Source organism: Thermobia domestica, chromosome 14 (assembly GCF_964235325.1).
Source record: "Thermobia domestica chromosome 14, izTheDome1.hap1.1, whole genome shotgun sequence".
NCBI lineage: Eukaryota > Metazoa > Arthropoda > Insecta > Zygentoma > Lepismatidae > Thermobia > Thermobia domestica.
In genome coordinates this window covers 141,887,518-141,900,635 of record NC_137467.1, presented here as the reverse complement: position 1 = coordinate 141,900,635, position 13,118 = coordinate 141,887,518, and the positions used below count along the sequence as shown (strand labels likewise).

The 13,118-nt window shown below is 37.0% G+C and overlaps 1 protein-coding gene across 2 annotated transcripts in view; it reads left to right on the top strand.

Moving 5' to 3' along the window:
* LOC145670362 (WD repeat-containing protein 55 homolog) overlaps positions 1 to 13,118 on the top strand; it is a 51,807-nt gene that overhangs the window by 19,519 nt on the left and 19,170 nt on the right. The window contains exon 3 of one of the 2 annotated variants that reach the window (XM_081738945.1): positions 7,635 to 7,817. The exons of the other annotated variant lie outside the window; for it this stretch is intronic. Coding sequence (XP_081595071.1) covers positions 7,635 to 7,817 — 183 coding nt within the window. The remainder of the gene's footprint in view (positions 1 to 7,634; positions 7,818 to 13,118) is intronic. 2 annotated transcript variants of the gene reach the window in all.

Sequence of the window (13,118 nt, the reverse complement as noted above, 5' to 3'; positions counted from 1 at the left end):
TTTTCGGACATTGAATATTACCTTTATTGAACGATAATCTCTCTCGTATTATCGCTACTACCAGGTAGTGATCAGTGTCACAATCAGTCCCTCTAAACGACCGGACATCAATTATGCTAGATTGCTTTCTTCTCTCTACTAAAACGTGATCAATTTGATTGTGTGTTTTTCCGTCTGGTGATGTCCAAGTGTATTTATGAACGTCGCGATGTGGGAATTTTGTACTCTTCACGATTAGGTTTTTGGATGTTGCAAAGTTCACGAGTCCAACACCGTTGTTATTACTTCCCTTATGCAAACTTTCGTTCCCTATAATCGGTTTGAAAATATTCTCTCGTCCTACCTTCGCATTGAAATCCCCTAATAGAATCTTCATATGGTATCGCGGGAGTTGGTCAGATATCCGTTCCACTTCTTCGTAAAAACTGTCTTTTATATCGTCATCCTTATCTTCAGTTGGGGCATGTACATTTAAAACAATAATATGACACCACCGTCCCTTAAGAATGATTAAAAAAAGCCTGTCAGTGACAAATTCAACCCGTTTAATTGCTGGTAATTTTCGTTTGTGAACGAAAACCCCTTTATCCTAACTGGTGATTTTTATTTCCTTCCCCGTAAAAGAACGTAAAATTTCCGGAATTCACAGATCCATTTCCTTCCCACCTAACTTTCTGAACTCCTGCTAGGTCCATCCTACATTTCTCTAACTCACTCGTTACAGATTTTAACGCACCTGCCCTATAAAGACTTCTAATATTACATGTTCCAAATCTCATGTCCATTTTCTTTTGCTGAGGTCGTGCCAAGTTATCAGTCCTTGTCCGAGGCTTTTGTGAATGTTTCTGAACAAGTGCCTTTTTTACAGGATGAGGTTGTTAGCCTTACCCAAACCCCCAAGCTGGAGGACCACTCCTAGTCGTCTGTCCACGACTGCTTATTCAGTATATTCGCAGCAAATCTCTATATCTAGAGGCCTTCTCCTCGATCCGCAACCTGAGAACGCGCCATGCCGTGGTGACAGGAACCCACGGAACATTATTGGTTAAATTAGACAAGGGGTGTGTCAGAACGTAGAAAAATGGTCAAAGTGTGTAAAGAACAAATAGGAAAGGAGAAACAAAAATGAATAAGTAATTAGTGTAAAATAATAAAAGAGGACCTTTTTTTTTTTTTTTTTTTTTAATAGGTTGAAAACAGTTAAGTGGTTAGTATCATCAAACCGCAAAGTCCAGACTTCAATTTAGGGGTAACAACCCGTCGAATAAAACATCTTCGCGCCCTGAGCGTTGGAAGACAGTTTTAGTGGGGCAACTGGCGGTAGAAATGCGGAAGGCCGCAAGAGTACCCTATTTTCAGGCTGTGATAAAAAAACAGTAGTTGCAATTCCATCTTATAACGAAAAACCAGATACTAAGTATAATATTTTAATTAACGTTTTATAAAAGTGCAACATTGCCTGTAGTAATAAAACTCAGTAAGCGAAGTAAGCGTTTGGAACTCGGAGAACTTTCGAGGAGTGTAAACTGTCTGAAAACTTTCCAAAAAACGGAACAACAAAAACACGAAAACCTTCCACAGAAAGACAGCAGAGCTTCCTTGCTGGAAGAAAAGGAAAATGTTCAATGAACAGTAGGGTGCATCGAATTTCCACTTTTTTTGAAATCAGCTTACCCTTAGTGATATTTTTTTGCAAAATGGCCTCCATATAACGTGTAAAAAATTGCAAGTCGATTGGTGAATATCTTTAGGTGCCACCAACGGCCGAAAATTTTTAAATTTTGTGAAAAAAATAAATGTTATTTTAAAAAATGTAAAATATGTACTTTTATGAAATATGGTTATCCTATTTGGTTTTGTTTGTGTAAAAAGTCTATATTTTACGTGAAAAAAATTTCAGCTTGATGAGTCAAGTTATTCAGGTGCTACCAGTGGCTTAAAATATGGACAAATATGTCCCTACTTTTTTCATTTCCTAAAAATACAGTTGCATTGTTTGTGATTCATCTCAATCGTTAATTAGATAAGAAAGATTTTGTTTTACATTGGCAGCTCTTTGCTGATTTCCAAACATTAATCATGGAAATAACCCAGAACTCACCACGAGGAGGTGGCTGCAATTTGAGGTCCGCCCACGCGCCCACCTGTATATACTAACGTTGCATATGGTAGTGCAAGTTCATATCGTTACTCTTACCTCAAATTGTTTTTGTATTAAATTCTGGTATGTTTTTTCTTGATTGTAGTGTTGCTAGGACAAATCTATGTCGTGCTTCTTGCCCACATACCGCTGATACCACTTCTGTCACCAACTTCACCATTCTTTCTACAGCGAGAGTGTGACAGGGTAAGGATGTAATAAATTCATCAGCCATTAGAGCCATCTTTACATTTTCTCTTAGCTTCTGCAGGCTCAAGTGTTTTGTCAGTGGTGGCTCCATGAGCGTGCATGTTGACCAATTAATCATATCAACATTGTCGCTTCTAAGTTGATTTCAGGGACGACGAATTCTTGTACCGGTACGCGATCACCAGATTGGGTCGTTTGCCTTGCTTTTAGGACTCTCCTCCAGCCAAGTTCTCGCACTTTAGCATCTTGGTCAGTCAACATTGATATAAGTAGGTTCTCAGGATGGCCGTATCACACATTTCTACGGATCACTGGATCAATTATTTTCCTGTATTTCGCTTCCATGTGTCGAGAAGTCGTGATGAGTTGTTACAAATGACGAGCTCCTGCACACTATGGATTACGGATCGCAGCAAATCAGAGTGGCGCGTAGACCATCATGATGTACTGGACGATGGTTTTAAGTTCATTCATGGGTTCTTTTGTTCCTACGTATAAACGTAAGACTCTATTTGCTGTAGTTAGTCATCTGGCTTGATGAATTTTACCAGGTTTCATGTGTGCTAACTCAACGGGACATTCTCCTGAAGAAACCGCTTGGAAAATATTCCACAAATATTTTTGATCCGTGCTTAATGCATCCTCAGTGAAGTCGAGGTCCCAGTCTACTGGAACGGGCTGAAAATTCTGGAGTGGCAACTCTTCGCAGGTTGGAAATGCTGATCCTATTGGTTCTCTAAATATATTTGGCCCAGTAGATTTGCCGTCTATAAATTCAATCAATTGTCGAAATGGGAGCTCATTCATGTGTATCATACACATGATTCTCTGAAGGGGTTTGTTCAGGAAGACTTCAATATGTGGCACCGAACCATTCTTCTGACCAGTGTTGGTAGGAGTACCGTGGCAATCCAAAACAACCAGATCTGACAGGGGGATATTTTGATGAACAAAGAACTTTGTGATGGCAGCCCGTATGCTCTCTCCTCTTCCAGATGAAGGAGAGATGTGGCCAATATAGTTCAATCCTGGCTCCTGTAGCAGTACGTAGTGATCTTCTTTTTTCATTATTCGTTGGTTGATGCCGTCTTTAGTCTCAAGGGTGAGAGTCTGATTCTTTCTTCCGTCGAAGTATAACGGTGGAGTCAAGCGATGCACTCGCCTCTTCAACGATGGCGTTTCCTAAGGATTTCTTCCCTCTCCGAATCTTGCTTTTGTCGATCATCTTCTGCTTATGAACTGGGGTAACCAGTCCGATATCTGCCAAAAGCGACGAAGTGATAATTGCGGTCTTGCGGTCTGATATATTACATCTATGTACTGCATTGGAGATAGCCGGCAATCTAAGTATCATTTGTTTAGAAGGACTAGTCTTCTTTCTTTTAAGCGCAGGAAGAAACTCGACAGTGGAAACTGACTCTTCTCACGATTCATTTTGTAAAGGAGCACTATCGTTTTGTCTTCTGGAACTACTAATTTCATTGGGCTTTGGTTGATTTTTCTGACCTCGATTTTTTCGCAATAAATGTTTGACACGTTTCTGTGTTTCCTTTCTATCAAGTCCTGCCATACCCATCTGTCGGGTGGTTCTCTGGTCAATTAAAAATTCAACCTTCAATTTAGGCACTTTCTTCTTTCTCGCAGAAGTGCAAGCAACCGGATCGATGCATGTGCAAGAAGCGATATCAAAGTTTTGGTTGCGAACTCCTGGGATTCTGCAACTTTGGAAGAAAAAAAAAATGGTTTGTCCTTGAACTTTTCCAGCTGACAGACCTTTTCTCGATAATGTAAAATCAACGCTACTCCACTTTTAATTTTACGACAAACTAGCTTTTGGGCGACTTCATTCTACGCAGTGCAGGTGTATTATCGAAAGGAGTCTTTCTACAAAAATAATTGTTATTTTTCTTCGCGCTACGAACATAAGCTGGACAACAACCGTTATATGTGTTATTTAATAACATTCAATCTACTCTAAAGTCTGTTTTTTTACCTTGATTGCCCCATTTTTTACCTAATTAGCTGTTTGTAAGAGAAGAAAACTCGATTTTTTTTTTTTTTTTTTTTTTTTTTTTTACAAAACACTGAATAAAATATATTTATTGGGGGGTTTTGTCCAAATTTTAAGAAGCCGGTAGCACCTGAAGGACTTGACCGGTCAAGCTGTTTTTTTTTTTTCACGTAAAATATCTACATTTCTGCCAAAAATAACTACTAAGGGTAAAATGTTTTCGTAAAAGTAAATATGTATAATTTTTTTTAAAATGTATTTCTTAACTAATTTTTGAAACTTTAGGCCGTTAGTGGCACCTAAAGAAATTAACTAATCGGCCTACGAATTTCTATATGGCATATAAAGACCATTTCGCAAAAAAAATTCGCTAAGGATAAGGTGATTTCAAAAAAAGTGGAAATTCGATGCACCCTAATGAACAGTAATCAAAAAGGAGGTAAAGTGGCAGACATTTTATTAACTAAATTTTAAGTGCAGTGCGCAATAAAACTAAAAAATCCAAATAACACACCCTCAATTTAAAGTCATTTATAATTTAAATAAAATGACATTTCCTTTCTTTTGTTTTGCAACATCAATGTAATTATTGGTGTTAAGGAAAAGGCCAACTTATATTCTTGTGTTGGGGTGCAATAAAAAAAAATATCTCCAATCAACGTATAAATTTAATAAAAATTAAATACAATTTTGCAATTAACATAAAGCTAATATTCTACAAATAACTCTATTATTCAACATCGTAATAACTATATCTATATTTTTAAATTTTATTTTATCTCTAATTTCAATTATTAAAGTAGGTAAAGTAAACAATGAAGTTTTCATTAACCAAATTTTATTGTTAAGCAAATAAAAAGTTATGGTACAGGTAACTTTAAATGAAAAGCTAGCAGCAAACGGAGGCTCAACAAAAGACCGAGGCCACAAAACCCTAAAATAAGAGTAACTACATTGATCCGATAGACAAATTATGGACTATTTGACCTGCTTGGATCAGTTGAACTCGTTTGGACCGTTTGACCCGATAGACCTGGTAGACAGAATAGAACCTGTAAACTAGTGAATATTTCAGACGCTAACACAAACACAAACAAACAAAGAATGGAGGATAGTTGTATTCTTAATAATTGTAAAGCCCGTCTCACATGGACCTGAATTGAGGCCTGAAACCAGGCTACAACTTGACATTGTTACTTTACTCAAACTTCCATGCAATTTCGTGTAACCTGAGGTGATGTAGGGGTCTTAGATGATCCTTAAAACCAGATAGGTTTTACCAGCAGAGCCACTCGTGGCCCCTGTATTTAACAGATGAAAAACACTTGAAGATTGTGATACGTACAGGGCATTCAACTGTCGTAATCACAAATATTATTGTTCTTTCATTTCACATAATGAATTCATCCGAAGAGGATAAAATAGCCATAGCAACGATATCTCGCACTGTTGTTGGCACAAAAGCACTCCCCACAAGGAAGAAAAAAAAAAAAAAAAAACCAGAGAGAGTTGAGTTGATTTTGAGTTTAGCGTCCCTTTCAGCAGTGAGGCTATATGAAACAAGACCTACTGATTAACGTGGAGAAAAGAGGAGCTGCTGGGTTAGGGAGTGGATTCTTCGCCGCAATAATGCAGAGGAAAGCACCGTATTTTCAATTGTGAATAATGAACTACTTGCAGAAGATCCTCGTTCCTACCAAAAATTCTAGAAAATGGACTATTCAGAATTACATACGGTACTGGAATTAGTAACTCTGAAAATTCGTAAGAAAAATACGAACATGCGGGAGTCTGTATCAGATGGAAAAAGGTTGTAGATCCTTGCATCAACCAGATTGTAGAACTGAAAATCAAATGACTTGGCGAAATATGCAAATGATCGCAGTTATCAGGCGCTAAATGCTGAACTGAAGGAGAAAGAGCAATTTTTTAGTATAGGTACTCAGGGTATCCGCTCAGTTAACTACCCACATACCTCATAAGGTAAACTTATATCGGTACCATGCTGGGGACCACTCTCATGCACTACACCTGGACTTCTTGTATTGTGCCAGCATTTTAGAACTGTTCCCTAAAATTGCACGGTCACACAACACTGATGACTTTTAACTCAAATTGTTTATTTTTGGTGCTGGTTTACTTTTGGCGCACCACATTTTGGAAGATTAAGAGGTAAAATTAAATTCTTTGTCTAAAAAGACGATAGTATAAAAAAGACGATAGCACACGATAGTATAAATACAAAGTAATACGTCTCTATTTTATGTTTACAAGTGTAGTATTACTAGTGTAAAATCCTTACAAGTATTTTACTACGGATAAAATAAGTAAGTACAAATAGATGACTGTATTAGAAACTATTTTCTACCGACGATGTATTTCTGTACGGTGTATAGAAATTATATATAGTTTTATGTTATGTTTACAAGTGGAACACTAGTAATATGAAACCATGATAAATGCTATTGAAACTCATATCATTGCAAAAACAAACTTGTTTTCACTATCCTCGTTTATGCGTATACCCACCTTCACTGACGCGCCTGCTCATTTCGGGAGCACCCTCTCGCTAGCACTTTGACCCTGCCAGCTTCCGACTCGGTTAGATAGTATTCGTGGTTTTTAGTAGCCAGCACAGGTTGTTTTGCGTTTTTTGCACTGTAGTTTATATGCAAATATCCGGACGCTGTATTTATACGCAAATCGTAAAGTAATTGTAATTTTTCAGCAATTGCTTATGATGCCCCGTAGAATTGTAACTATGCCATGTGAGATATTTTTATGTCGCCCGAGCGTGATTCATTTAGGAAGCAATAAGAAGGAAATTTGTAAAAGAATTCTAATTTTTGAAAATTTCAACCTGGATTAAGGAAAAGTTACTTCTCACACGATCGTTAAGTAAGGTCTTGAGTTTTAGATCGTGAATCGCATCCTTACTTCAGTCCCATCTGAGACAGCTTAACTGTTGATTCAGGACAGTTGACTGTGATCCTAATTAGGCATTTTTTACACAGAAATCTGTTGTCTTCGTAACTGTTGGTTTGTTTAGCATAACATTTGCAGTGCGGATTCGAAATTTTTACCACTTTCTCTACTTGTAGCCAGACACGTACGCAGGGGATGAGTTCTGGAAACGGGAATTCCAAAGAGATTTCTTCATAAAGATTTATTTTCTCATTAATTTAGAGGTTATATTTCCAGAAGGACTAGATTTTTAAAGTAATGAATCGCGTACAAAATGTTCAGTATGAGTATGCAGTTTATATTTTGCAGGCATAAATACACCAATGAAGAGACAACGGTGGTGAAAATGTTAGATATTCACAATAAAGCAATCAGAGATATTGAGCTAGATGAGGATGGAAGAGTATTGTTTTCTGCGTCAAAAGACCGATCAATTATTGTCACCGATATGAACACATTGAAGACGAAAAAGGTGATAGCAGATGCCCATAGGTAAATAAAAAACTATGTTTAATATACACTTTTATGTAACAACTTAAGAAAATCATAATTACAAATATTCACTTGGATTAATTTTGGTATGAGTCTGTTATTTAGTAACTGCTTAGTCTGTTATTTCCAGTAAGCGCTCCCATCTTCCGACAAAACTACACCGAAATTTCCGCTTTAGCATCCCTTACATGTTCTTTAACACTCAACTGCATTTTATTTTATAGGTACCCGATTTCTTATTAGGATCTGTGTAAAAACTTTTAAATTCGATGATGTTTTCAGGGATGCTAAAGCAGAAATTCCGATGTCAGGTGTATCGAAACAGTTAAAAGAAACTCAACACAGATTAGAAGATTTAAAAATTATATTAGGGGTTAAAAATGAAGTAGAATGACTTGATTTCAAAATTTCTTTATTCATTTACAAAAACCGAAGTGAAATTTGGAGAAGGGATGATTAAGTGATGAATGGGAAACTGTAATTAGAAAATTTGAACATCTTTGGCATAATAATCAAAATATCAACCTAAGTTGGCAACCTTAAAAAGTAAAAATAATCCCACTATAACACTCACTATCCGCGTGTCCATTTGATGTGTGACCTATTATTTTGAAAAAGTGTGCCCTAGCACTGATCTACCCTAGTTAATCCGTTCGTGTTATTATTATTATTATTTTATTTTATTTTTTTTTTTCTGTGATGTTTTTATTGTTTTTCTCCTGTTGTAATCCTCCGTGACTAAGACTCCAGGGGGGGAATCGAAAGCTCACAAGGGAAGTTCGGGAGGAAGCACTCACCTGCAGAGAAACTAAGCATGCCATTTGAAAGGCCAATTCATTCTGATTACAAGCTAATAAAATTCCTCTACGGTTGAGAACTGTTCGAGAGATTCAACATGGAAATTTATATGAAAAAATAAGTGTATGCGCATTTAAACGCGTTTAGTACAATATTATTAGCACGAATATTGACATAGAATTGAAATCTATCGGAGGGAACAGAAAAAACTGTTTTGCAATAACTAAAGGTGTGTTAATTAACCCTTTTGGCATCCGGGCTTTTTGGGGTATTTTTTAGACTTCCAGTCAAGCAGCTACTGTATCGTCACTATTTATCCTAAAATCATGGTTCATACCTCATTCTCTTCAGAATGGAACCGGCTTTAAAATGGTACCACTTGCATGCTCATACCATATAGGGTGAATGTGCCGATAGTCGTCACTTTTTGATTGCAACTTTGCCTTTTACTTCATAACTTTTAACAGATACAAGTGAATGCTTAAATTGTACATTGGTTCTAATATTTGTAGCTTATTGTGTGATACAGGATCATTACCTTTGATATAAAACACATAGAACAAAGTTTACAATTAAAACAATCCAAACATGCGAAAAATGCCTATAGTCGTCACAAAAATTCTCAAAGTCGTCACCTTAAACTTCCAGTGTTCGTCACTCTTACAAATTCTTATAGTTCAAGCTTATGCAAGTATTAACGCTTAAGATGAGTGGCTAGCATGTAAAAGACGGTCAATATCATCATCACTATCACGCACATCGAAACAATTTTCGCACATGAATTCCACATCTGAATCAGAATCATCCACACGTGGGAAAAATTCTTTGTGTGATTTGCTAATACAATTAGCGTGAAAGATTTTGTTGCATTTGATACATGTAGGGTTATCAGTAAGTATTACTAACTCGTTACACTTGGCACATAACTGAGATTCATTGCGTGGCTTTGTAATTGTTGTTTTCTTTCTTGTTTCAGCTTCGAGTCTTTTTCGTTTTCTTGTTTCTTGAGAGAGAGATTTTTCTCTTTTCTCAGCTTCCTTATTCTCATAGAATTGCTTCCATTCACCAGACGAAACAGCTGATGGGAACTTCTGAGTTGATCCTCTGGTCTTCTTGCGTTCCACCTCTCTTGGCCACCAGAGATGTTTCTTAAACGGAGAAGGAACAGCGACTTGGGATTTGACAAGAGAATCTCCATTAGAACTGCCTTTCTTCACGGGAGTTTGCGATGGTTTAGTTAATATTGGCTCACTTCCCACACTCACAGACACAGAATCTTTGAGCAGATGATCGCTTATTTCTGCTTTCTTCTTAATTGATTCCCAGATATTGTAGAGCTTTTGGTCTTCAGGGTCGAGAGTAGATTTTCCTCCCAAGACGTCGTTAAATTTAACAACTGTATCATGACCGATTTCATTCTGTAAAACATTAAGAGCCGTGTGATATTCTTCGATACTATACTTCTTAGAGATGGTGCTTTGAAGTTCGATAGTTTCTCCCCGTGTGTGGTGATCCAAACATTTCGAATAATCAACTGCATCTACATTTAAAGGGTCAAGTCCACACACCCAAAAGCTATTCTTTATCGTCTCCGGTGTGGCTTTGGTTTTTACAACGTCCACTACAATTGGTGCACAATCTGCTTTGGTCACTGTTCGATTTGGATTAAGCTTCTGCCAGTCATAAACAGCTTTCCTCCAATGTTGTTTTATTGGTTTATAAACCCCTACATCTGTAGGCTGGATTATATGTGTGGCATTTGGATGAAGAGCATAAAGAACAATTCCATTCTTGCTGCAGAAATCAGAACACTCTTTGGTAATGTGAGATTTATGTCCATCAATGAAATATAGAAAGGGAAGTCTGCTAGTTTATTTTAAGTAGGGATACAAAATATTTGCAATGTATTCAAAAAACACATCTCACTTCATCCATTCAGATTCAGAGAGTCCTATTCCCCACGATGCCGGAACGGATTCACAAACTTCTTTAGGTGGCTTAATGTAAGGGTAGACAATCATTCCCGGTAAAACTTCTCCATCCGCAGAAAATGAGCACATAACTGTAATGGTTTCCTTTCCGTTTCCGTGTTTTATTTCATAAAAGTTTTTCCACCCTTTTACTCCAATAACAGTTCCACTTTTGGGGCATAGTTGGAAATTTGTTTCATCCCCATTTCAAACTTTCCTTGGAAATCCTTTCTTTGCAAGATCTACCAACCATTTAACAACAATGTTCTCTTCTTGTGGTAGTTTTTGGGCCCATTTTTCTTTGTTCAGGCACTTTTCCACTAACTTTATCTGATAACGTCATTCGAGGAACACCAAAAATTGCAGCAGCCTTCTTGATACTCATAGACTTTGACCGTACTTCAGAAATGGCTTTGTGCATCGCATCTTCAGAATATTGTAAAATCTTCCGTCTTTTGGTATTTTCGTTCATAGTTACAGCATCTGAAAATATAGAAAAAAGAATATTAATATCGTAGGTAAGAAAAAGTCAGGTTCTAAGACGTTTCACCAACTGCCAATAGCTCATAGATAAGCGAGGTAAGATCTTTAAATAAAACGGGAATTAAATTCAAAATTCTGGTACTAATGAAAACATGGCAAAATGAAACAGTTAATTTGCTTTTCTTAAAATATTATCTCGTTATAAGACAATTTTAAATTTATACATTTGAAAATCAGTTACAGATATGAAAGTTCTATAGTTTAGTCACCCCGGAGAGGAAAGAAGGCAAAATTATCCAAAAGAAATAAATTATTCCTAATTACTCTGTAGTCGTCACCCACTCAACCAGTGTTCGTCACCCCTATGACGCCCTTTGGAAGGATACAAGATATTGGGCCCAAAATTTTGTAGCTGATACCTTTCACCCCAACAAAAAATTTAAAATGATTTTGAAGCTTCTACTAACATGTTCGTTAAAAAACCCAGTCTTCGGCATATCTGACGAAGTAAGGAAGATCACAAATTTTCTTAAACCTATAGTCGTCACCCCACTGTTTTTTGTTCAAATATGAATTTCAAAGGCAATTGCATGGTAAACATTTAAAAGAGACTTAGGTTGATAAAAATAAATAAATATCTTACCTTTTAGAGCTTCAACTGCGCCGTCCTCTGCTGTTTTTCAACCGGCAGCAACAAGATTTTTAATTTTCCAAAAACTGCAATTAGCACGCAAAACAACAGCCTTTGCACTTCAACTGAAAACAGAAAACAAAAGACACCCGACTCGGTGTTAACGCAAGGCGGGCTAAAAACTAAAACCATAGACGTTAGAGATGAGCCAGCTTGTATTCGTATAACCATGACTTACGGCATCTTATGAACGAATTAATTTGGCCATGACGACCATTGGGGGTATGACGAAAATAGGCGCATTCACCCTACCAGGAGAGGGAAAATGATGCCAAAGTGAAAATTTCAGAGGGAATTTTTTTTTTCACACTTTGGGCCCCTCTGGAACGGCCCTGTGTGAACGTAGAGATTTAAAAAAATCTGATAAATAGTACTTGGTATGCTGAATGTGTGTGCAAAATTTCAAGTTTCTATCTTGAATACTAAGGGCGGGAGAAATTTTATCAAGAATTCCCACAATGCCCCAAATTACCGCAAAACACCATGATCTCAGGTAAAAATATTTCCTAAGACATCTCTATTTACCCTAGGACTATAATCCGCCAATCATTCTCTTCAGAATAGAACTGCCATTCAGGCGGTACCATTCACGTCTCCATCATGTATCTAAGGCGGGAATTTCCCGAAAAAGGGAATTTCTTGGTCTAAATATCCCTTTTTTCAACTTTTAGCCCCTCTGGGCCCCCCTATTTTAACGCAGAAATCTGGAAAAAAATCTGGTAAATACTACTCGGTGGACTGAATGTTTGTGCAAAATTTCAATCTTCTATGTGCAAAAATAAGCCCGCCAAAAAATAATGAACATAGGCTTAATAAATGAAAATACAGTGAAACCTGTCTTTAGCGGAATCGAGCGGGACTTGCAAAAATTTCCGTTAAAGTCAGGTTTCCACTTAGTGGAGGTAGACCTTTCCTTTCTTTAAAAAAAATACATGCTTATAAAGGGGCATACTGAGAAAATATATTGCTGTACGTACATTGTTCGATTACAGTACTTCTTTCTTCTACGAATAAATACACAAAAAATTAAAATGAATACAAAATATGCTATGAACGCGTTTTCTTTATTTTTCTAATAGCCAAGCAGGGATTTCTGTGTACATTGCTGCTAGGCCGCTTGACTTTCCGCATAAACTTTAGCCTGAGAAATTATACTAAGTGAATCAGAATCATTTTTTCGTAAGGCAAATTTTTGCAGTTCCTTTAAACTTCTGAGAGCATCTTGATATGTATTTATTCTACACTCTTCTTGGAACTCGGTATCGTATTCCTCTTCTTCCTCTATCTCGTTTTCTTCTTTCCGACATTCCGTATGATTCTTGATTAAGTTGCGGGGATTAAGGACAATTTGTGGGGGGT